We start from the raw sequence: 25,720 nt of genomic DNA, 5'->3' as shown, positions 1-25,720 counted from the left end.
AGAGATGACTAAGAAAATTGCATTCTTATTACATATACTGTGCGTACCACAAACTAATGTACCAATCACTTAAATATTTAAATTATGTTTAAGTCACCAGAATGTCCAATGATCATTTCTTGCATTAAAACCAAAGTTTATAAAATAATCTCAAAACAAAGACATTTTTCACTGATGCAGAATAAGCTTTTTGTTTAAAATTGTCTGTGGCCAAAGTAATACCCTGGATGTATTATGAACACTAATTCTGAAGCCAGCCTTAACAACTTCTCAGTTTTTCTGCAACAAAACCAGCGAATTTAATTCCATTGTATATTGTTAAAACAAAAGTAGTCAGGCCACACTTGCTCCGAATTTTTTTTTACATTTGATAGGTGCAAAAGGCATATTAGCCCAGGATTTATTAATACACCAACTAAATTGATATCATAAAGAACCAAAAATAGCTTGCAACTTACCAAAGCATTTTTGTAAAATTAGTTTGCATATCAAAAATGCTAACTGTCCTGGAGAAGGAATGTTGAACAACAGCTCTCGGAATCAAATTTGTATTTCAAATAAAACAGTTAACTGTACTGATAGGCTACCTGTGAAATCAGTGTCGAGATCTTTGCCGTGTGCATTTGTTTGCCCAACTTTCGACATGCACTGGCCCTCTTGTGCAATTTCTCGACCATCAGGGTTCACTGATGGTACAATCACAATCTTTGTTTCCTCAATCAACTTGGGGGGGGGGGGGGGGGGTCGGGGGGGAAAGAGAGGGAGGGCAGGAAAAAAAAGAGGATTTAATTTAGTTTTTAAAAGACAATTTGTTATCTAATGATTGTAGACATAGATTGTAACACTCATGCACCAAATGGGAAAATAACTTGCAGCACTTAATTACCTAGATTTGCTTTAATAAAGGAAATCAAAAACATTCATACAATTATCTTCAAAACATTCTAAATATTTCATGCAAAATATCAGAGGAATAAAATTATGTAAACCAGTTACAAATCTATTTGAAATATGCACGATTAAATCCAAAAGTTCAACATTTTGTGTTGTTTCAGAATTTTGTCAAGGAGTTCCTGATATAGATCAGTCAAAATGTAGAATATGAACCCAAGTGCGAAACACTGAAAACTCTATCGAGGTAGATAGACCCTGCTTTATGAAAGTGGAGCGTTCCTATGGAACCTTTCGTAAGCTGAAATGGCATAAAGCGAAGAGCCATTCACGACTAATCGAAGGCTATTTTCATAAAAGTGAAAATGCATTCAAATTTCTTTCAGACAGCGAACACAAGTTTCTTCATAAAAGCACATTTTTGTAAAGCGAGGTACATCTGTATTTACATTGAATGCGCCCACTTTTTAAAACTCCGTTCAAACTTGCCCATTTGAAATAATAGAATTAAGTATGCCACATGAGCAACCCCCAAAACCTGCAAATTTAATGGCTTTTACAAAGAACGATTTACGAGATCATTACAAATGATCTGCTGCTTCCAATTCACCCCTCATTTCGACGAGTTATTAGCACGGTCACGGCATTAGTATTCTGCAGGAAGCATACCGCATTTCAGAGATGGCAAATGTTTCTGCTACAGTGTGCCCACTCCAATTTTTTAATGACTTGTACTCTCATTTGTACATACTATTCAAAATTTGTGAACACCTGTATACTGAATATTCAAAAAACATGCATGCAAGAGCAAAAAAAAATGTTTTCATGATAAAAGGAAACCAAGAATGCCAGATCACAAATGAAAACCTGGAAAGAAAGTAAACCCTATAGCAAAGCAAGGATATTGGAAATGTAACATGCAAAAGCAGGATAAACTCGTGTTATCCAGTATCTGGGCAGAGACAAGTATTTCGGTCAACAACTTGGCATCTAAAAGCACACTTGGGCAGACAGTCCTATTCAAGATCCAAGATCAAAGTTAATAAAGCAAGCACTTCTTTGATAAACTAGCAAGTTAGCAAGTACAAGCATCGTGGGAAGTCTGTTCACTCCACCTCACACTGATAGAGCTGCTTTGCTGTATCAGTGAGCCCTGGGATAGTTCGACAGCTGTAAATTAAACTGTCACCTGTTCCAATTCCCACATTCAAGTGCATTACAGAATTTAAAAATAGGGCCTCAGTGAAGCCACATTGCAAGAATAGAAGGGGTTCAGGATGAAAAATATTGCATCTCCAAATGATGGAATTTCATTTTTTGTTTTGAATTATCCATATTATAATTCAAGCTTCAGCTAGCTTCATGTTACATTTCTACTATGCTAATACTTTGTTATCCAACGAATGATGGTCAGTTTTAGAAGAGCAGCCTTCAATAACCTTGGCTAAAGAGAGCAACAAGTTATGCACATCAAAATGCAACAAGAACATTTCAGTGCTTTTTCTACAGCAGACAATTTGTGGTCAGCACAGGATTAAATCTGCAATTCAATTAGCAGCTCCTACAATAAATGCGTCAATGCTGTGCTTGTTCATAAGACTATGACGTGTAATGTGATGGTCAATGCGATTCCACATGAACTTTGCATTACATCTTCAATTGCTCGATTAGTGCGTTTGAACTCAATGGTTTGGGAGAATGGCGTTAGCTAGCTATCAGCTCTTAAGTAAAAACACAATGCTGGAGAAACTCAGCAGGTCAAACAGTGCATTTTGTATAGCAAAAATAAAGATATATAACCAATATTTTCGGGATTGAACCATGTATCAAGGTATGATCAAAATGTAGACAGGCAATCTTTGCTATATGAAAAAGACTTTCACCTGCTGAGTTTTTCCAGCATGGTGTTTTCGTCTTCAATCAAGGAGTTGACAGGCTTTCATGATTTACTCCTATCAGCTCTTAAGTATTTGCTTTAACAATTATATGCAAATCCACAACAGCTGCAAGACAGTGCTATTGATTGAAGCACCCCTATGGTAAAATAACTGAAATTCAACATCTTAGGTTAACATGATCTGGTGATTACCCAGTTGACCATCACCTCCGCAATGTTTAATTAGCAAGTGTAATTTGACCTGAATAATGTGCACTTTAACGATGACAAACTCAGATGCAAGGCAGCAGGAAAATGGTGCATTGATCATGAAAGAGAACCAGAGGTAAAAACAAAGCTGGAGAAACTCAGCAGATCAGTGTCCTTTATATAGCAAAGGTAAAAACACATAACCGACATTTCAGGCTAGCTCAAAACATGGGTTGTGTAATTTTACCTATGCTACATAAAGGACACTGACCTGTTTGACCTGCTGAGTTTCTCCAGCTTTGTGGTTTTACTTCAACCACAGTATCTACAGATTTTCGTGTTTTACTGAAGACAACCAGAGGAAAAACTTTAAAACACAAAAGAGTAAAGCACAAAAACAACGACATAATATTACCTTTGTAACAGCCTGGTTTTTCCCAAACAGAATACAAAGAAACTCTGCAAATGCTAGAAGCAGCTCTGTCCCAACAGGTGTATTACCATGAACTCCAGCAATAAACTTGATTTTCGGTTCTGCAGGTTCTTTTATTCCTGGTCTGTCCGATATTTCCAGGGCCCAAATCTGTCGGACTTCTACACTCTGGCCCAAACTTTATCACAATGTAAAAGAAAACAGATGTTAAATGTAGTTTCTGCTTCATTTACATGTCCATTATTGTACCACCCTGAGAAATTTACAATAGCATGTAAAGTGATCATTTTGTCAATAGTTTGCTTAAAATAATTCTGAAAGATTAACTTGCATTTTCTGTTAATCTAAGTGGAATGTGGGTAAATTTCTGAATGTAGCTTTAACTATTTCACAATCCCTGGAATGTTAGAACAAGACCAGGCACTTGTGCCGATGAACCAGCATTCACTTTCATTCAACGACTTGCTTATTCAAGAGAGTTTGCAAGTTAAACTAATTTTCAAATCTTTCAGGAAACTATTGAACTCGAAAGAAATCAATGGCCTCCACATTAACGATCAAGTTTGCCATAAAATTCACATTTTAACCAAAACATAGAACCACAACAAATTCTGGCACAGATATAGGCCCTTTGGGTCTTCTAGTCTGTGCCAAACTACGAGTCTGCTTAATTCCACTGACATGCACCCGGTCGGTCCATTGCCCTCCATACCTCTCCCATCCATGTACCTATCCAAATTCTTCTTAAATGTTAAAATTGAGCCCACATTCACCACTTCAGCTGGCAACTCGTTCCACATTCCCACCACTCTGTGTGAAGTTCCCCCTAAACTTTTCCCCTTTCACCTTTAACCTATGTCCTCTGGTACGTATCTCACCTACTCTCAGTGGAAAAAAGACTATCTAGACTTACTTTGACTATACCCTTTATAATTTTAAATACTTGATCTCCCCTCATTCTTCTACACTCCAGGGAATAAAATCCTAACCTATTTAACTTTTCCCTGTAACTCAGTTCCTGAAGTCCAGGCAACATCCTTATAAATCTTCTCTGTACTCTTTCAATCTTCTTGATATCTTTTCACTTCACATAATTTTGTTACATGATTTTACATTAATACACCCCTTAAAAATAATAGAATTTTTATTATTTTGCACAAAACATTGGTTAGGCTGCATATGGAGTATTATCGAGCAGGAACGATCGGATAGCATTGGAGGGAGTGCAGAAGAAATTCACTAGAATGTTGCCTGGAATAGAGAGCTGAAGTTATAAAGGGAGATTGAATAGGCTGCGCTCATATATCAAGTCAGAATCTTTTTCGCAGGATAGAGCCATCTTGAGCTAAAGGGGAGTGGAGAAATTTCAAGTTTTTCCACAAAGGTGATGGTTATCTGGAATGATCGCAGCCAGAAGAGGTAGGAGAGGCAGATGCAATTACTATTTTACAAAGGCATTTTGACAGATACATGGACAGGAGGATCACAAAGGAAGCAGGCAAATGGAATTAAGATGGTCCGCAGCTGGCATGGACGAGGTAGGAAGATCCCTTCTGCTAGGCATTGCTGTGATTCTGATTTATAGGTCTCTGAAAATATTCATTGAGAACTCTCAAAATCCTCAGCTATTATGAAGAATCCATTCATCTGATGCTTCTATTTTTAATTTAGACATTGTATGCAACCTACCCTTCCAGCTCATGAAACCCAAATACCCTAATTAACCACAACCCCCGTACTTTTGAAGGGTGGGAGGTAACTGCAGCACCCAGTGGAAACCCACACATAGAATGTATAAATTCCTTCCAGACAGTGCAGCATTTGAACCCGGGTTGCTGGCGCCGTAACAGTGTTGTGCTAACAGCTATGTTCACCCTGCTGCCCCTTGATAAAATCTTCCAAAAATACCTGGACCTTCCCTTCAATGCACCGCCATCTTTGTTTAAAAACTTTTTTTTAAATACTTCTAGTATTTTGCAAAAATTACTGTGAACTTGAGCTTGTAACTTCATTTAAAAAAAAATCAACCAACTGGGGAAAAAAAATCAACTGGCTCAATATAACTATGTTTAAAGATAGTTTGAGTCTTAAGAAACTCAAATTACTCCAGATATCTTCATTTTTAATCATTTCATTACACAAGTACCAGTTTCTATTCATCTGTTAAGGTTATTCACCAAAACCACCCATCTAATGCATTTTGACAAGAGCCCTTCTCAATGGAGTGTTTCCCTCAGAAGCAGTTTTATTGAATACATAGAAAGAAGCCATGTGGCCAAGTGGACCACATTGGTTCCATGTTCCATGCAAGATTTTGCCCACTTCTTTATCGAAGCACACAGTGAGTCTTCCTCTTCCCCACTTTCTTCATCTCTTCATGAAGTTCACTCCCCCTAGTCTGGACACTGAAATTTCTCCCCAATTTCATAAATTTAGAGACTTCCTCCAAGTTGATGATCCCCAATTTTGGTCTTTACCACAAATGAAAATTATTATTTATTTAAAACCATTCCTATTGAACTCTTCCATAAATTAAAAAGTCCCATGACGTTCAACCTTCCTGGATTAATTCTGGCATTGTAAACCAAGTGGCTCCATATACTTTCCAGATAATAGAAATCAATACTGTGCATACTACAGTTCTCCCATTCAAGCAGAAATAATTCCATTTTCAATTCCTTTGTATATTCACACTGTATATTTTAGTCACGTGTTTTATTAAGATTTTTTTTAAAGTCACAATAATAATCCAATATAGATTTCAAATTCAATTTAAAAAGCCAATCTCGAAACTCCTCTCATGTAATCAGTATTCTCAAAACTCAAAAATGTAATTCTTACCTGTTCAATTTGGTAATCGCTGGATAGTTACGATGTAGTCCAAGAAGAGCTTCAGACAGGTCCTTGTAGTCATGGTAACGGTAGAGATTAAGGTCAACAGGTGCAGACAGAATCAGGTCATGCAATCCATCTTTCATGGATAAACTCTTGATAAGTTTTTCAAATTCTGGCCTATAGTCTGTTGAGGTCTTGTCCAGCACCTGATCTAAGCCACCATTATGGTCATCTGCCACAAGTGACAGGGTAAAATTGACCTCCACTGCTTCTTCCCCAACTGTCACATTCCTCGTCATGGGGACATACCTGCAGAGAATGAGGACACAAGTCTTGAAATATTAGAGTACTTTTTCACTTTTTGTACAACTGTAATTAAAAGTTTGCTAACCAACTCTTCTGGTTTTAATTTAATTTCAACATATAGCACAGTAACAAGCCCTTCCGACCCATGAGCCCATACCGCCCCAATTAACTTACAATCCCCTGTTCAGTTTGAAGGGTGGGAGGAAACCAGAGCACCTGGAGGAATCCTGCACAGACATGGGGAGAGCATGCAAACACCTTACAGACAGTGCTGGATTCAAATCCAGGTTGACGATAATGCAATAGCATTGTGGTAACAGTGAGGTTCAAACGACATAAATTTTATTACATCATAAATTAAGACATGTAGAAGTACCAAAGCACTTTAAATTGAACATTTCCTCAATACATGCTTGCTTTTATTTTGACACATACAGATATCCCAAACAGAACGGAGGAATGTGAAGCCAAACACAATCTGCTGGAGGAATTCGGTGGGTTAAGCAGCACCAGTAGGAAAACGTTTTGAGACCAAAGCATTCAGCTCTCGATGAAGAGTTTTGGCTCAAAATGTGGACCATTCTCCCACTGATGCTGCTTGACCTGAGTTCTTCCAGCAGATTGCGTTTGTCTCCATAAGAATGAGTCACTTGACAATTAATGAGTCCACTGATTCCCTTTTGATATGAGCCCCTTTTAAAGTTACACATTTTCTCTACATTCCATAGGTACCAAGTGGTTTTTCTGCAAACACCGACTAAAAATTACAACTATAAAATCATGTGCCCAGTTGTAATTATTTTTATGCATGAGAAAACAATTTAAGGAAATAAATCAATATGTTTGTCTGGAAGTTCCTCCCAAAAAAGAAGCTCTGTTCTCCAAACAGCAGAGAAAAGAAATGACAGCCAGCTAAGCTGCAGCTTCTGGCTTGCCTGGCTGTCAAACTACAGAAACTGGACAGATTTTGAATTCATCTCAATGCCAGACATCAATTATATCTATTTGAAATAAGCAGAAGGCATAGTTTCACCAACTGGACTACACCCAAAACATTGTCGCACGTGACAATAAACTTTAACATTTAAGCAAAAAGAAACATTTAACTAGATTTAACAAGACACCCCAGTTACTTTGTGAACTACTGCTGCGTGCCTGCACTCCACCACTAGTCTTCATGAGAAGGCAAGCAAACAGAGCAGAGTTAGGATTACTGCTGACAAAAGAGAAGGCCAAGAAGTTTGGTATCTATGCATTTTTTTTTGCTTGTGAGAAAAACTTAAGTCACTTCAATACAAATGTATTTTTGCTCCTCACCCTCGAGCTGAAGCAGTAATTTTGTAGGCACCAGGAACAAGAAGACGCCAGTAATCTCCATCTTTAGCAGATCTCACTGGATGGTTTACTTCAGCAACAGTGATGGTTGCATTGAAAATTCCTTTTCCATTCGTGGCATCGATTACAAATCCTTTTATGCCACGGTGCACCTAATGTCAAAACATTCATCAAAATCAGATTAGCTTTGGTATGAATGCAGCAAAACCTGCCAAGACCTAGACTCATCCAAATCAATGGATTAGTAACATTTAATACAACTGGGAAACACGACAAAATTTCAGTAAATCAAATGGTCACACCTAGAATCCCTTTGCAATTTAGACATCACTATTTCTAAATCAAGATTCTTCTGAGGAAATGTAAATTTGTGGAATTTAGCCTTATCTTTGCAATGTTCTAACTGATTACTAATCAAGTGACATAATGCCATTCTTTCCATCAAATGCTTGCACAAATGATGCACATTAAACAATTTAGCATCCTGGGTTGCAAAACTTTTCTAATTTCATACTCCTTAAAAAGAACACTGACTAGAAGTGGGAATTCAGGTCAGCTTCCTCCCACATTGAACAACTTCAGCATCACCATTCTGTTTCTCTGCCTAACAGCTGCCAACACCAAAGAAACAAAACTTGCCGTGTGGCCAAATGAAATAGCTAGAATTTAACTCTAATCCATCGTACAGATCCAGTCTCAACTGTGTCACAAACCAAATGATTTTATTTTTAAACCAGTACCAACCTCAGACAAAAGATTTTCAAGGCTACAGATAACAGATTCCATGCAGTGATCCAAATAGTCCCACTCCCCCTCATTTCTACTTGCACCAACACTCCCATCAATTCTCCATTCTTTTGACGTGTACATAGACGACAGTAGCCATTTCACCTACCAGCATGTGCTTGATGAGAAAAAAAGGAAACTGAATCTTTCTCACTCTCTCCCTATATTCGTCAACTCTCTTGCAGTTCAGGTAGTCTGCCAATCTCAGCCTTCAACACATTAGTGATTCTGCTTCCATGGATCTCTGGAGCAGAGAATCCCATGCCCCGCAAAGAAATTCCTTCTCTTCATCTTGCATGGGAGATACCTTATTTTGAATCTATGCCTCTGAGTTCTAGACAACCCACCTGTCAATCATTTTACAATCTCTCTCGGTCGGCATGGTTAGCTTAATGGTAAGCGCAATGCTGTTACAGTGCCAGTTCGAATCCTAAGCTATCTGTAAGGAGTTTGTACATTCTCCTTGTGTCTGCATGGGTTTCCTCCGACCTTTCAAAATGCACCAAGAGTTGTAAGTCAATTGGGTGTACTTGGGCGGCACAGGTTCATGGGTCGAATAGGGCCTGTTACCATGCTGTATGTCTAAAAAAATTTAAACCCTTCATCTTTCAACAAGATTACCCCTCATCCTTTTAAATCCCAAGCAGTATTAGCTGAACCCATCTTCGTATGTGAACCCCTTCATCCCAGTAACCAAGCTGGTGTCCATTAACAACATTCCCTAAATACAGAAACCAAGAGAGAATGCAGTACTCCAGATATGGTCTCATCAGGCTAATAGGCTAGATAGTGGTGCATGTGTTTCACGAGGCTCAGTGTCTTACAGGATTTTGGAAAATAGCGATAAAATACCTGCTCATTTTCTGCGTGCTTGTTCGATTTAGCTGTGCTAATTATATCTACAGCAGACAGTTATTTTTGGACGTTTATTACTGTTGTAAATAATACAGGTTTGGGTCATTTATTCAGTTCATTCAATTTTGACCAAAATATCTCCAGATTGAGTAAGGACACCATGGGCTTACGTTCAACTCACCCTGACTGGAAGGGTCTAGCATTGAGTCCGTAAGCAAAGATAGGGGACAAGTGGAAGCTTGCGCGCTGAGCTAAGACTAAATCCACTCTGGCCAGCGTTACCAAACATTTTTCTCACTAAAGTTTTGTCCTTGACGAAAAAGTTGGATGAACTAAGGATTTGGACTCTTTCACAAAGGTAGCTTGTAGATTGCAATGTTATGTTTTTAACCAAGACGTGGCTAAACAGCAATGTACTAACAATGTGGTGGAACTGGAAGGGTGCACAGTCTACAGGGCTGACAAGGCAGCAGTAGCAATGGGTAAAAGTAGAGGGGGTGCTTTGTGCATCTATGTGAATCGATCAAGGTGCACTAACTCTCCCATTATTGATTCTTATTGCTCTGTAGATCTGGAATTTCTGATATAATAATCAACCATGAGAGTTTACATGTTTCATTGCCGTTGCAGTCTTTGTACTAAGCTAAAGTAGCTATGAAAGACCTCAGTGCTGCTATCAGCAAGCTGCAGACATTGCATCTAGACAGAGCCTTTATTGTAGCTGGGGACTTTAATCACTGAAATCTACATACTAGGGCTTCCAAGATTTCACCAAAATGTATCATATACCTCAAGGGGGAAACAAATGTAGCTGATTACAAAACCACTATCCTCCCTCACCTGGGACAGTCTGACCATCTTCCACTGTTTCGGTTTCCCAAGTATAGTCGTCATTAAAAGTGTAAAACCCACAATAAAGACTATTAAGATCTGACTTGAGGGTTCTTCAGCAACGTTTTCAACATACAGATTGGAATGTGTTTGCTGCCCATGCTACCACAGATTGATTATCGATTTATACCAACTCTGTTCTCAAGTCTATCAACCAATGTGTGAATGGAGTGACATCACAAAAACAAATAAAAATATTTGCTAATCAAAAACCATGGATGAACAGTGAAGTTTGTCGTCTGTTCAAAGACAGATTTAGCCTTCAGATCTGGAGTGGGAGACTTGTGGCTCAGCCAGAGCCAACTTTCTACGCTCGCTTTGATTGAGAGAACAAGGAGGGCACCTTCAAAGTGGATCTTCCACTTGATGAACTGCCTCTCTCACTTTCCATCTCCAATGTTTGGCCCACCCAGAGTAGGGTGAGTGTACTGAACGCAGCTGGTCCGGATGGTATACCTGGCCATCTGCTTAGAGTCTGTGCAGAACAATTGACCAGGATCTTTAGGGTCATTTTCAATCTGTCCCTGGCCCAGGCAGTTGTTCCCATGAGCTTCATGCAGAAGCATCCCACTGCCACAAGTCTGAACGACTTCTGTCCAGTTGGATTCACCCGCATCATTGCAAAGTGCTTTGAAAGACTGGTTTTATCACATTTGAAATTCTGTTTGTCTATCACCCTGGACTCTCATCAATTTGCCCATCATAGCAACAGGTCAACAGAATGCTATTTCTACGACACTTCATTCTGCCTTGACCCACTTGGACAGCTGTAATTCTTATGTCAGAATGCTGTTCATTGACCAGTTCAGCACTTAATACTGTGATTCCCTCCAAACTGATCATCAAACTTCATCTTGGTATCAGGTCATTTCACTGTTATTGGATCTTAACTTGTTAGGCAATCTCTTCTCTTCCATTCTAACCTTGAACACTGGTGAACCCCACAGGTGTGTGCTGAGCCTTCTCCTGTATTCGCTTTTCATGTCTAACTGCATTCCTGCATATGGTTTTCATGCCATAATCAAGTTTGCAGATGATACCACAGTGGTTGGCCTGATGAGAGAGGATGATGAGATGGCCGAAAGGGACAAGATCCAGCACCTGTCCACGAGGTGTGCTGACAACAACTTGGCACTTAACACTCAGTAGACCAAGGAGATCATTGTGGACTTCAGCCATCACTATTTACATCAATGGAATTGTGGTGGAACATGTATCAAGCTTTAAATTCCTTAGTGCCCATATTTTCAATAATCTCACCTGGCCCCTGAACTCTTCTATTCTCATCTAAAAGACGCAACAGCATCTTTATTTTCTGTTGAGCCAGTGAACCTAAACTAGAATAGAAGATGCTAGATCAGGCAGCATCCAAGGAAAGGGAATCAGAGTTAATATTTTCAAGTTTAAGACTCAAAGAGAACTCTTTGGACAATTAGTCTACTTTCTAACTTTGGGGGAAAATGCTGGAACCTGTATTGAAGAGGTAAAGAACAGAAAATCAATTGAGGAGTTAACATTGTTTTGTGAAAAGGAAATCATGTTCTTTGACTATGTCGGTGATTCTCAGAAAATTGTTCAGGGTAATGTCTTTGGATTTCCACAAGGCATTTGACTAACTGCCATACAATAAATTTCTGTACAGGATAACAGCATGTGAGGGGCTGGGGGTAATATTAAATTTGCTTTCAAATAGTAAACAGTCAGGATACATGGTTTGGTTTCAAATGGAGATGACACATAGTACTGATATCTCAGCTATTTACATTTCAAATTTACCTGGGTGAAGGAAGTACACCTGTCCCAGGATATTGATGGATTTTTACTGATGTACCATTGAGAGCATACTTACCTATGGCATCTCAGTGTTGTATGGCAATTGTCTCGTACCAGACCATAAGCACTTCAGCCCAGTGGATTATCAGCATTCAATTGCCCACCATTGAGAACATCTATCAGGAACATTGTCTGGGCAGGTTGAAGAGCATCATCAAGGATGCATCACACCTAAATTATGGACTTTTTAAAAAATTCTTCTCCCATCTGGTCGGCACTCAGGAGCCTTCGCTCTTGAATCAGTAGGCTTGGGGAGGAGTCATGTGATGGAGTGGCCAGTAGGGTAATGCCAGCCCTCTCCAGAAAAGAAGAAGAAAAGGTAACAAAAGACAAAGTTCAATAAATATAAAATATAAGAAATAAAACATAAAGTGGTAGAGAAGAGGAAGAAAATGGCACCTAAGAAGGAAAAAGTAAAAACGGGAAAAAAAAGAAAAGACACCGGTAAAGGAAGGAGAAGGCCTTACCTGCATGAAGGAACAGGGAGCCGTGGTGGAGAAGAGCGTCCGATCTCAGAGGTTGGTGACGGCCCCATGACCGGTGGACAAAAGTGCGCAATCGAAGGAGAACACCGACGGGAGGGGGGCTCAGCCGAGAAGTGGGCAATCATGGCGCGACCAGCCCAACACCAGGGCTCTCAGCTGGAACAAGAGGAAAGCGGCAGGAGAGGGGGGGGGTGAAGTACCAGGTGACAAAGAAAGTCAACGGGGTGAAAGGAAAGAAGAGCAGCAGCAAGAGGCTCAACAGATGAGCAGCTTAGAAGAAGACCAATATCAAGAGGCCAAGCAAGAAGAGGCCTGACAAAGTAAGACAAGCAACTCATCGGGAAAGTCAGAAGAGATACAGATACAAAGAAGAAGACACAAATACAGGTACAGACACAGAAGAGGAAGAAGAAGACCAAGATCTTCACAGAGAGATAGAAGGTAAAACAGCTGAACAGAATATAGATAAAGCTTTTTTTGAAGACAAATGAGAGCATTAAAAGAATGGATGTCATTAGAATTTAGTGCAATTAAAAGAAAAATGAAAAGAACAGAAGATAAAATGCAAAGATTAGAGATAGTCATGACAGAAATAGGGAAAAGAGTAGAAAATGTGGAAGAACAAGAAATGGCTGTAGAAATGGAAATGAATGACTTAAGAAGAAAATTGGAAGAAAGTGATAAAAAATTAAAGAGACACAAGAGTTGTTAGCTCAGAAAATTGATATGTTTGAAAATTATAGTAAGAGAAACAACATAAAAATAGTGGGGCTGAAGGAAGATGAAGAAGGCACAGACATGAAGGAATTTATAAAAGGATGGATCCCGAAGGTCCTGGGAACGACAGAAATGCAGAAAGAAAGGGCACACTGAACACTAGCTCCGAAACCACAGACACATCAAAAACCAACATCAATTTTAGTAACATTTTTGAGATACACGACAAGAGAAAATATACTGGAAAGGGCAAGGAATAAAATTAGAGAAGACAATAAACCATTGGAATACAAGGGTCAAAAAATATTTTTTTACCCAGACATAAGTTTTGAACTCTTAAAGAAGAGGAAGGAGTTTAATGCAGCAAAATTGATCCTATAGAAATAAAGTTATAAATTCATGTTAAGACATCCAGCTGTGCTTAAAATATTTATCCCCGGGGAGCAAAACAGACTGTTCTTGTATCCAGAAGAAACACAAGAATTTGTAGAACGCTTACAGGACAGAAGGAGAGATGAAAAGATGTAACAAGAATGAAGAACGGCGATAAAATATATATAAGGATGTAAAAACAATGTATATGTAAAGAACTAAAGAAGGGAAGAAAAGAAGTAAGGGAAAAAAGGGAGAACTTTATTAAATGTGTAAAAAAAAAAGTTTTTTCTGGGGGGGTTTGGGGGGGGAGAGAATAACAGTCACTGCAAAATCAGTTGATGCTTGCGAGCAGGTTCGCAATCCAAATGGAAAGGGGAGTTGTGGTTGCCTGGCAAAGGATAAGGGGCAACTCAGAGAAGTGGGTATATTTGGGGTTAAGTGAATATTGAATGTGGGAGTTGTTGGAGTATTTTATATTTTAAATGTGTTGTCATTGAGTTTAAAAAGGGAAAACAGATGAAAATGGGGAAAAGGGGGATGGTGGTGGTGAGGAAGCAGAAATGAAGTGTAAACAGGATATGAAATGGCCATGTTGAACTATATGACTATAAACATTAATGGAATACATAACCAAATTAAAAGGAAGAGGCTATTAAATTTACTGAAAAAAGAAAAAATAGATATAGCATTTGTGCAGGAAACACATCTAACTGAAGTGGAACATAACAAATTAAAGAGAGACTGGGTAGGATATGTAGCGGCAGCATCTAATAATTCAAAAGTTAGAGGTGTAGCTATATTAATTAATAAAAATGTATCAATCAAAATAGAGGAGGAAATAATAGATCCAGCAGGGAGGTATGCAATGATAAAGTATCAGATATATTCAAAATTTTGGAATTTGCTCAATATATATCCACCTAATGAGGAGGATCAAAAGTTTATGCAAGATATTTTTTTGAAGATTGTAGACACACAAGGAAATATATTGATAGGAGGGGAATCAGATAATAGCAAAACTATGAGCAAACAGATTGGCTGTCTGTGTACCAAAAATAGTAAAACTTGACGAAACTGGATTTATTAAGAAAAGAAACAATGGATCTTGTAGATATTTTGGTTGATATGGTTCACCGTGTGAAAAATAAAAAATTATTTAAAAAAAGAATCAGCAGGCTCAAGAAAAACTTTATACCCCCACCCCCCCCCCCCTGAGGCTGTGACCCTGCTGAACCATAAATCACAGTGCTGAATGGTACTACACTCACACTACTTCAGTACTCTTATAATTGTTTGCTTGCTGAATGAACTTGTTTTTATTTGCACGTAGTTACTTGTATATGGCACTTTAAAAAAAAAAATTCTGTTTGGATGATAATTGTATTTCATTGGGCTTTGTATTTTACTGTCACAATAAAGTTGAATCTAATCTAATATAAAGTTGCATTAATAAACGTTTCTATTTTTGTCCTCCGCAACTCTTGAAATGAACCCAACATTCTATCAGCTTTCTTAATGATTTGCAGTCTCAGCATGGGAAGTCTTTATACACAGCACATTGTAGCCTTACTGTTTAAACAATGATTTGTTTTCCCCCATTCCTCCTTCCATAATTGTATCCCAACTTTTTGTGCATCCACTTATCCTATCCACAACCCTTGGTCCCTTCACCGAAATCATAAATAGCTGAGATAACAGGACTGAACTATGTGCCATTCCAATTTGAAACCAAACCATGTATTCGGTCTGACAGCAAATTTCATATTATCCTCAGCACCACCCCCCCCTCCCCACATGCTGTTACCTTGTACAGAAACCTATTGTATGGCAGCAAGTCAAATGCCTTGTGGAAATCCAATTACACTACATTGACTATGTAGGTGATCCAGGGAGAATTGGTCAAAGAACTCCAGCAAATGCGTCAAACATGATTTCCGGTTCACAAATCAGTTGACTGATTTTCTGTTCTTTACTTCCTCAATACAGGTTCCAGCATTTCCCCCCTGTAGAGCGCATCGGAAGAATCAAAGGTTTGTTGATCCAAACCAAGGCTTTTATTAACTAGAAGACTGGAGCGTATCACAATGTAGGTCGATCAGTCCAAAATGACCTGGTCTGGCTCGGAGCAACCCTTTAAGACCTGCCAGTAGGCGTGGCTACACTCTCAGCCAATCACAGTCATCCTACACTACAATCTGTACATATACACGTTGGTGATAGAATCTGTACTATCCGTTCGAAGGTAGACTAATTGTCCAGAGTTCTCTTTATGAGTCTTAAACCTGAAAATATTAACTCTGATTCAGTTTCCTCAGGCACTGCCTAATCTAGCATCTTTTATTCTAGTTTAGGTTCACTGGCTTACAGTTTCCTGCTTTCTGGAATAGAGGCAAAACATTCATGGCAGATTTCCTTTCCTGAAAAGAAAGTGGAAACAGAGTCTTCTATAAGGAGACAATGAACAAAGTGCCTCTAGTTAATAAAGATCCAACCTACCTGTTTAATAAACTGCAGAAGGGACTTTTTATTTTGCCTCCAATAGTCTGGAAGATCTTTGGCATAGGGAAATTTAAAACAGCCCAATTCAATAGTAACTTCAAAGCAATTTGTATGAAGATAATTCCAGTCTTGCATCCCACCTGTAGAACAATGATTTATGCTTTATTAAATGCCTTCAGCAGTTTCACAAAAGCATGGCAAGTTGATCTATTTTGGGAAATAGGAATGACGAATAAATGGAGGTCAAATTACAAACTACCTGAAAAAAATTAACATACAAACATCACATACTGGAGAAATACCAGGTTTTATTTGCCTCGTCGGCAACCCCACATTACAGTTGGCCAGTTTACAGAAATCCACCATTACATAAATCACTGCTCAAAAATGTGAAGTACGGAATAGAATTCATTCTCACAAAACTTATGGGGAGAAGTGCATAAATCGACACTAAAGTTTTTTATTTATTTTGAACTCCGACTTTTTGGCACCTGCACAGAGGGTAACAACATCACAAGGAAGAAAACTGCAGGATGGGGTTAAACAAGAAAGCGTGCAGACACTGTGATGTGAACTTGTACAAAATTGCAGTATGATCTGTTTTCTGGGAATACAGCACACACCACTACCCTCCCCACCCCACACCCCGGCCTGCACAAACTAGTTTTGCATTAAGCATATGCTCATGCATTCTTAGATAATCTGTGGATTTGGATGAGATTGTGATTTTGCAAAATGCATGTTGTTAAAACGAACAACAGTGATCTAACCTATATTCCAAATGATGCAGCAGCCCAGAAACTGGATTAGAAAACATTAAATTCATTTGGATGACCCAAAGGCATTTCATGTGTTTCAATTTATTCCAGATCGGATGATCTAGAGGTGTATTGTGTGCACAATTTAGTCAGTACCTCACTTGATGACAGGCAAAGGTAGTCTCAACAAAATTATCACTTATTAGAATAAACAACAGCTTTAATTTATTAAATGTTACTATCTTGCATAAACTGTATCCTTGTAGCTGTTTTCACACCCCAGAGGAGCGGTGACCCTACTTTGTACTGGTTAAATTCCCGGGAAATCAGGAACTCCCGGGCCTTTCACACTATGGTCCAAATTCCTTGGAATTTGCCCTCCCCAGCAATTTAGGAGGCCCCGCCCCCAACCGATGATACATTATGCAAGTTCAACCCCATGCCTGTCTGACAGTCACTCATCCCTCACTCTTTATTAATGTTAATTGGTTATTGCTAATGACCAATCAGCATGCCTTTAAGATGTGGCTGGTATGTCCAGGAAAATCCAGTCACATGGGAGAACATTCAAGCTCCACAGTGACAGCACCAATTACTAGAATCAGACCCAAATTACTGGAATTGTAGCGCAAACAAGAAAAAAGTCTGTTCTGATAAACTAAAACTTGTGAACACTCATAGCAAAGTTTTAAAACACATCTTACCTGGTACATTATACCAATTTGCGCCATTTGTGATTCCGTGAGGAAAATATTCACCAGGATACAATTTTTTACAAGGATGACCTTCAAACATTGGACCGTTCTCCTAAAAGATATCATAAAGTGATTATCTTTGATGACCACTTTGCCTGCTAGTTTATCAACTTTCTCAGTGATTTTTCTGCAAATTTGTTACCAAAATTTATTCTGGATATTATGATTTAGCCATTGTGTCTCTGTTCAACAGATTTGTTTAATTTGATCCAAAAGCTCTTCTCTCAACTGCGTCCATGGCTAATGTTTCCACTGGTTTCTCAGTTTATAAACAGCATTGTTCTTTGGTAAAATTCCTAATTCCCAAGTTAGTGTTTCCCATTATTTCTGAATCTTAAGGTGAAGTCCAATTTCTCCAATGTTGAACTGCACTGTAACATATTCTTCCTCCACCCCGCAGGTAAACTCATTAGTGCTCATTCTGAAATTCTACCTTGCAAATACTTTCTTGACTTTCGCCACGGTTCACCACAGAACCGGTTCAAAAACATTTCACATGTCTGACTCTGATCTCACCAGGCCTTCATACTTTTTAATCCACTCAGGTCCTATCTTTTTTTTTTCTTTGGCTTGGCTTCGCGGACGAAGATTTATGGAGGGGGTAAAAAGTCCACGTCAGCTGCAGGCTCGTTTGTGGCTGACCAGTCCGATGCGGGACAGGCAGACACGATTGCAGCGGTTGCAAGGGAAAATTGGTTGGTTGGGGTTGGGTGTTGGGTTTTTCCTCCTTTGCCTTTTGTCAGTGAGGTGGGCTCTGCGGTCTTCTTCAAAGGAGGCTGCTGCCCGCCAAACTGTGAGGCGCCAAGATGCACGGTTTGAGGCGTTATCAGCCCACTGGCGGTGGTCAATGTGGCAGGCACCAAGAGATTTCTTTAGGCAGTCCTTGTACCTTTTCTTTGGTGCACCTCTGTCACGGTGGCCAGTGGAGAGCTCGCCATATAATACGATCTTGGGAAGGCGATGGTCCTCCATTCTGGAGACGTGACCCATCCAGCGCAGCTGGATCTTCAGCAGCGTGGACTCGATGCTGTCGACCTCTGCCATCTCGAGTACCTCGACGTTAGGGGTGTGAGCGCTCCAATGGATGTTGAGGATGGAGCGGAGACAACGCTGGTGGAAGCGTTCTAGGAGCCGTAGGTGGTGCCGGTAGAGGACCCATGATTCGGAGCCGAACAGGAGTGTGGGTATGACAACGGCTCTGTATACGCTTATCTTTGTGAGGTTTTTCAGTTGGTTGTTTTTCCAGACTCTTTTACCAAGAAATCACTGGTTATTTCAAACTTTAACTCAATTCATCATCTTCTCTTTAATATTCTCTCCACTCTCCCCTGCCCCCCCCCCCCCACCACCCCGAACCTCTAGTTATGCAAACTTGCCAAATTCATGGACACCGCCTACATATTGGTCTCAATTGTGGTTGAAATGAAGGGAGCCAAAGCTAAATGATTTCCTTCCTCTTTCAATCAACTTCCTTCTGCATTCCTCAGGAAAAGAATGCTTGTCACTTAATGCAAAGGAAGTTAACAGGAATACTACAGTAAATTCACTCATTTCAATAATTATTTTCACATTAGCTTAATGAAGCTGAAGTGCTTCATGTATAAAAAGTTACGTTAACATTTCTTTGTTTCCATTTCGACATTTCTTTTGATGTCAAAGTAGTTCTTTGAAGAGATGGTCTTTGATCAATTTCACAAACATCAGAAAATAATATTTTTTAAGTTCACATGACAAAACACCGTCAAGCTGCAAATTCCACATCAAAGGAAGCTTTAGGAGAATATTAACTAATTTAAATGAAAGATTGTATCATTTATACGTGGAGTAAGCAATTTAATTTGACAAATAAAGACATTGTAGCTTGCGAGTTTCATCATAATAATGGCAGCAAAATGGTGAGACGAGGGGGAAGTCAAGAGAAACAGAGCACAAGGAGGAAGATCAGGAGAGAAATAAAGCAAGAAACACAGAAGTAACTCACTGGAGCTTAATGCAGGGAAAGTGTGAGGTATGAAAATCAAAAGTTTAGTATTTAATAAAAAAGAAACTGCATATAAGGGGGATCTCAGTGATGCACACAAATCACAAAGTTAGCAGGCAGGTACAGCAAGAGGCTAAAGGACAAATGGGAACATTGGCCTTTATTGATGAGGTTGGAGTTTAGAAATGGTACAGTCCTGTTACATAGGGTGTTAGAAAGGCCACACCTAGAGTATTACACGCAGTTTTAGGCCCCTTACCTAATAAAGGATAGAGTAGCATTAGAGGGAGTCTGATGGGAGATTCCTCAGGCCAATTCCTGGAATGTCCTATCAAGAGAAGCTGAACAGATTGGGTTTGTAGGATATGGCATTTAGAAGATTAAGAGGCTGTCTTTTCTATATTTTATATATACACACACAAGATTCTAATGCGGGCGGTGGTGGCAGGGCAAATGCAGACATTTCCCCCAATAATGGGAGAATCTAACAAGAGGGAAGATCAGATCTGGATACGGGCCTTGAGCCCAGCTTCAGAACTGTGTAGCGTCCCTTGTGGCTATATAGATCATGGGGCGTTCAAGGCACCTACATCAGATAAGGCAGCAAGATCAGGGACTCTTTTCCTTTTATTGGTTTTAATAATGGTTGTCAGATTACTTGGTGAATATTTGTTTGCCTTTGCAGGGCAAGCAAAATAAAGCTTTTCAATATATCTGGTCTACAAGGCAATAAAATGAAACCCAAATTTGTTTCAAGGTTTAAAATTGAAGTATACGGAACATTTCTTTACAGAGAGTAGTAAATCTCTCAGAGACATGGGGGCTAACTCAATACAAGAATTTAAAGTGGAGGTAAATATATTGTTCAAGGATAAATAGATTGATGGCAATGTAGATCTGGCTCAGATAGATTAGCTATGATCATTATGAACGGAAAGATTTGGGGGGGACGGGTGACCTCATATTAGCCTATTTTCTTGAGTTTTGTGATGCACTGTTGGGCTGATGAGGTTGGAGAAGAGTGTGAAAGGGAGATATTCATCAAACCCATTGACATTATAAATCTCAGCACTGCACCTTTGAACATTTTGACAGCACCTTCACAAAGAACTGGTCAACTCGCTGCTTAAAAAGTTGAATTAAAATAATGACATAACAATGTATTTATTGATAACAACGTTTCAGAACTGCAAATATACCCAAACTAACTTTTTATTTTTAAATACAATAATCATTTAACAGGTAACTGAAATTTGACTTCAACATTGGGGAATATTGATACGTAGTCATATTGACAAGCGGCAGCCTTTTTTGAGCACGGGAAAGAGCAGCTCTGTAGACAAAGGCACCTTCGAAAAGCAAACCCATCAGTAAATAGAAAGACTGCAGAGAGAATAGTAGGAGGAATAGAACATCGGTAAATGTTGAAGTAACAGGGTATAGCTGTAATTTCAGTTTCACAGTGGTGCCCAGAATGAAGATGGGAAAGCAAGGAGATGACTCAAGTGCCATAAAAACAGGCCTTTTGTTTTTAACCTAATGGACAAATTAGGGTTTGTCTATTATAAAAAAATCAATATACTGTATATTCAATGTGAATTTTCAAGAACACATTCAAAGAATAATGTTATTTATTATCACAAGATGAAAAGGACAGAGTATATTCTTAAAACTAATTCAACAGTAGGTTACTCTTGTTTTTGAAAGACAAATCAACTGGAATGATATGAAATAGATAACATTTCATTTAGTACAATTTTGATTTTTAAAAATCAAACATGTTAGTAATCCAAATACCTTGGCAAAAGAAAGTGCCAACTGGCGAAAGACGGCATCATCTGGTGACCTACTATACATTTCTGTGCCATCTGGATCGTCATCAAAAGGGTAATTCACCACGAGGGAACCTAATCAAGAGCACACAGTTATTCATTTTGAATCTGCTCTGATATACTGGTGATCCACTTAAACGCAAATCATTTCAAATCTATACCTCAACATTTTTGAATAAATTCCTTTAAAAATTCTAAGAATGCATTCGTGTAGTTGTCTGAAATTTAGATGGATGCTGAGAAAGATAGGAACAGAATCAAGTGGCGCAATGACATTAGGCCCAGAGCTTTATCTCCGTAAATCTGTCTATGCCCATATCACTGGAGCTTCCACAAGCTTGAAGACCAAGATTCAGTTTCAACACAACATGCAAAAATCAACTATAGTTAAAAACTTACAATTTTCAGAGCCTTCTAAACGATTCATTCAATTGCCTCTGCCCACTCCTGCTTGAATTTGGTTCTCTCAAAGTACATCCAGTGCTTGTAATTATACATCCGGAACATTCCCTAGCATTGAGCTCACTAAACTTGGGAAATGAACCTGCTGAGATAGGAGTACTGCAAAGGGACTCTTTCCAGGAGTCAACAAAACAACAGAGGATTCTTTTTGCAGAGTGGAATTCAAGTGCACTTGGACCAAAATCCACTCTTACCTCATCTTTTAGCATGACAAGAATTCCCCTTTTCAAGAGAAAAATACCTGGGACTCCAGCAACATACCAATAAAGGAACTAGTTACCTCACTGCAGTAGACTCAAGTGAGTTTTTTTAACACTGTGCAAATCCAGATCCTAATCTGCCCTAAATTAGCTGAATATATCTAAGAGAGTAACAAAAGTTAAGACTGTGAGTAAAGGAAAGAGGAATTCTAATTGAACTCCAGATTACTACACTAATATTGATTTTGGTGACATCAGTACCTTTTTCCTACTAGGCTTGTATCCACTGGAGTATAGAATATTGAGAGGTGACTTAAGAACATACAGATTCAAGAATAGGTCACTCAACCCTTCAGAGTCTTGAAAAATCACTTCCTCAAATGGTAATGCAAGCATTACGGCAAAGATAGAGATTCTTGATTCGGCAATGAACAATTCCAATGGAGGGGAGTTGAACTTGTAACTCGACTAGCCATATTTTTAAAACAGAAGAGCAGGCTTAAGGGGACTAATGGTCCACTGCTGGTCTTAATTTTTGGGCTTGTTGGTATGTGATTGCTGACACTCACTGTCAAGATTCAAATCTGAACAACAATGACCAAAGCAAGATTTTTCCCATGAACCAGATGCCAGTTACGAGTTTGGAACTTCAAAAAGAGGAAAAAAATTGGTTTTGTTCATTTCCCTGTCTTTTGGAACTTAATGCGTGCTCAAAATTTCTAAAAAATGTGGTAAAAGCCAGGTTTCATTTGACTGAGGAAATGTACCAACCTCCATGCAAATTAGCAGACAATACAAAAGGAATCTCGTTCATCCAATCCATCACAGCTAAGGTCTCAGGCTGTCGTGGGTCAGTGATTTTAAAGAACTGATCGGGAAAGTTGCGATTCAAGTCAAAGTTATTACTGTTGTTTCTACCAACCACACCATCCATATCTCCTAAAAACAAAATCAGAGCAATGTTTCAGAAACATGCAAGACAAATTTCAGAAACAAGAGTGAAACTTTCACATCACGTGTGTACATAATGTCATCAAAAACACGACTTGATCTGTGAATGAACAGAACCCATTAGTATTTTGGAAAAGAATAAAATATGAACTTATTCTTCCCATCCTCATGGGCGACAGTTAGCACAATGCTGTCCTTGCACCAGCGATCGGGACCTGGGTTCGAATCCCGTGCTGTCTGTAAGAAGTTTCTACATTTTAGCACAATGCAGTCATTGCACCAGCGATCGGGACCTGGGTTCGAATCCCTCGCTGTCTGTAAGAAGTTTGTACATTCTCCCCGTGTCTACGTGGGTTTTCTCTGGGTGCTCCAGTTTCCACCCACAGTTCAAAAAACATACCAGGGTTGTAGGTCAATGGGTGGCATGGGCTTATAGGCAGAAAGAGCCTGTAACTATGCTGTATGTCTTAATTAAAATTAAATTACATGTATTTACCCTACAGGCAAATATCATAAACAGTACTAGCAAATCAGACTAATTTTCAAGAACTGCAAAGACATTTGAAGTTAGAGATCAAGTGTTATCAATTTTTAAGTATTCTTTTAAATCAATTACAGATGATTTCAGGATTTAAACTGAAAACAAATTTTTTTAAAAAAAGATTCTTAAATTCATTCTCCTTGAACAATTAGTTGCACGGTAACTGGTGAACATTAAAAGCATTGGTATGAGATATCCCATCATGTTCAAAGAGGGGAAATGGTCGTCACTCAAATTCCAAAAGAGGAGACAAACCTAATGACTGAGATAAGCAAACAGAGATCAACAGGTCCATTCTCACTTTTTTCCTTCTCAAATTTTAACAAAAAGTATGACAAGAAAACGTCAGTGGGATGTCGCCAGAAGACAAACACTGGAACACAAATTATCAGTTTCTTTCAGTCAGGGCATATTTTTATTGAACATTCTTGGAAAACCTTTAGTTTATCCAATCAAAAATAAATATCACCTTCTCTTGAAATTTCATAGCCGTCAGGATTCATGGAAGGCATGATGTGAATTCTTGTTTTATTTATCAAACTGGTCACCTCTGGATAAGTCCCATAATTATTGCAAAGGTATTCAATAAGATTCAGGAGGAGCTCACGGCCGACTACTTCGTTTCCATGCATGTTTCCAATGTACTTGAATTCCGGTTCACCTAGTCAAATAGAAAGTGTGACTATTTAGCATAATTCAATATTTCACTTTATAGACTGCTCATGCGTAACCACATTACATCCATAATTTTGCAAAATAATGCCATGCAAAATTATGTAAGGTGGGAACAAAACTGCATGCAAATTCTACCTTCTTGCAAAGCTGACTTTCATATATTATCGAATTCATGAGGACTCTCCTTTTATGATCACCACAAGAAACATGTTTGTCGCTACCACTCAAACAACAGCTTATTGTAGAAGTTCAAGAATAGGTCAAATGACCACAGCTGCTTGGTTCACCATTTAATTCGAACCAGAATTCAGTTTTACAGCATGGAAACAGACTTTTCAGCCCATTTGTCAGTGGTGACCAAAATGTCCACTTGGACTAGTCCCAGTTACTTGCATTTGCCCACATTTCTGAACCTTTCCTATCCATGCACCTGCCCAAATGCTCTTCAAATGTTACATTGTACCTGCCTCTTGTGCATGCCACCAACCGGTGTGACAAAAAGGTGCTGCTCAAGTCCCTTTTAAATATTCCCCTCTCTCCTCAATTTACGCCTTCCAGTTTTAGATTTAATTTCCCCAGGAGGAGAAAGGATGACTATATACCTTCTTTTCCCCCTCCTGATTTTATACAGCTCTAACATGTCAACCTTCACTCTGTAATCTTCTAGGAATAAAAATCCCAGCCTATCCAGATTCTTACAATTCAAGCCTGCCAGTCCTGTGAATCTTTTAGTCACTTTTATGACTTAAAGGCATCTTTTTTCAAGCTAGGTGACCAGAATTGCATACAATACTCTGTGTGGTCACACCAATAATTTTTAAAGCTAGAATATTACTTGACTACCCAATGTCCTGACCAATAAAAAACCTTCCCCACCAACCTGTTTAATGGTGGTGTCACTTTCATGGAATTATTCATCTGTACACCTGTTTCACCACAGTATCCAGGCCCCACCAATTAAACTAGGGCAAGACTTTGCACAGTCAATCTACCAAAGTGCAACCCCTTACATTTGTCTGAATTGAATTTCATGCCATTCATTGGCCCACTTTCCCCAATTCATCTAAATATTTCCGATTTATTGTCAGCAAACATACATGATATCACACACCAGCCTGAGATTCTTTTTTCTACAGGTGAGGCAGAGTTACCACTTATTGGTAGGTGCAAAAAACAACCGTAATGTGGTAATATGGTTGTGTATACTGCCCTTCTGGTGACTTTCTGTCCTTGACTCC

At 38.9% G+C, this 25,720-nt stretch overlaps 1 protein-coding gene across 1 annotated transcript in view; it reads right to left on the bottom strand.

The window, feature by feature from the left end:
* The window catches only part of cpda (carboxypeptidase D, a), a 64,649-nt gene that overhangs the window by 12,994 nt on the left and 25,935 nt on the right, over nt 1-25,720 (bottom strand). The window contains exons 6-14 of the mRNA XM_069911465.1: nt 24,277-24,468; nt 23,087-23,254; nt 21,619-21,728; nt 17,790-17,892; nt 16,325-16,467; nt 7,869-8,038; nt 6,252-6,554; nt 3,393-3,588; nt 588-723 (exon numbers count right to left, since the gene is read on the bottom strand). Coding sequence (XP_069767566.1) covers nt 588-723; nt 3,393-3,588; nt 6,252-6,554; nt 7,869-8,038; nt 16,325-16,467; nt 17,790-17,892; nt 21,619-21,728; nt 23,087-23,254; nt 24,277-24,468 — 1,521 coding nt within the window. The remainder of the gene's footprint in view (nt 1-587; nt 724-3,392; nt 3,589-6,251; nt 6,555-7,868; nt 8,039-16,324; nt 16,468-17,789; nt 17,893-21,618; nt 21,729-23,086; nt 23,255-24,276; nt 24,469-25,720) is intronic.

The sequence above is a fragment of the Narcine bancroftii genome, chromosome 14, assembly GCF_036971445.1.
Source record: "Narcine bancroftii isolate sNarBan1 chromosome 14, sNarBan1.hap1, whole genome shotgun sequence".
NCBI classification, from domain to species: Eukaryota; Metazoa; Chordata; class Chondrichthyes; order Torpediniformes; family Narcinidae; genus Narcine; species Narcine bancroftii.
Note: the sequence above shows the minus strand (reverse complement) of the source record. Positions and strands in the feature narration are given on the sequence as shown.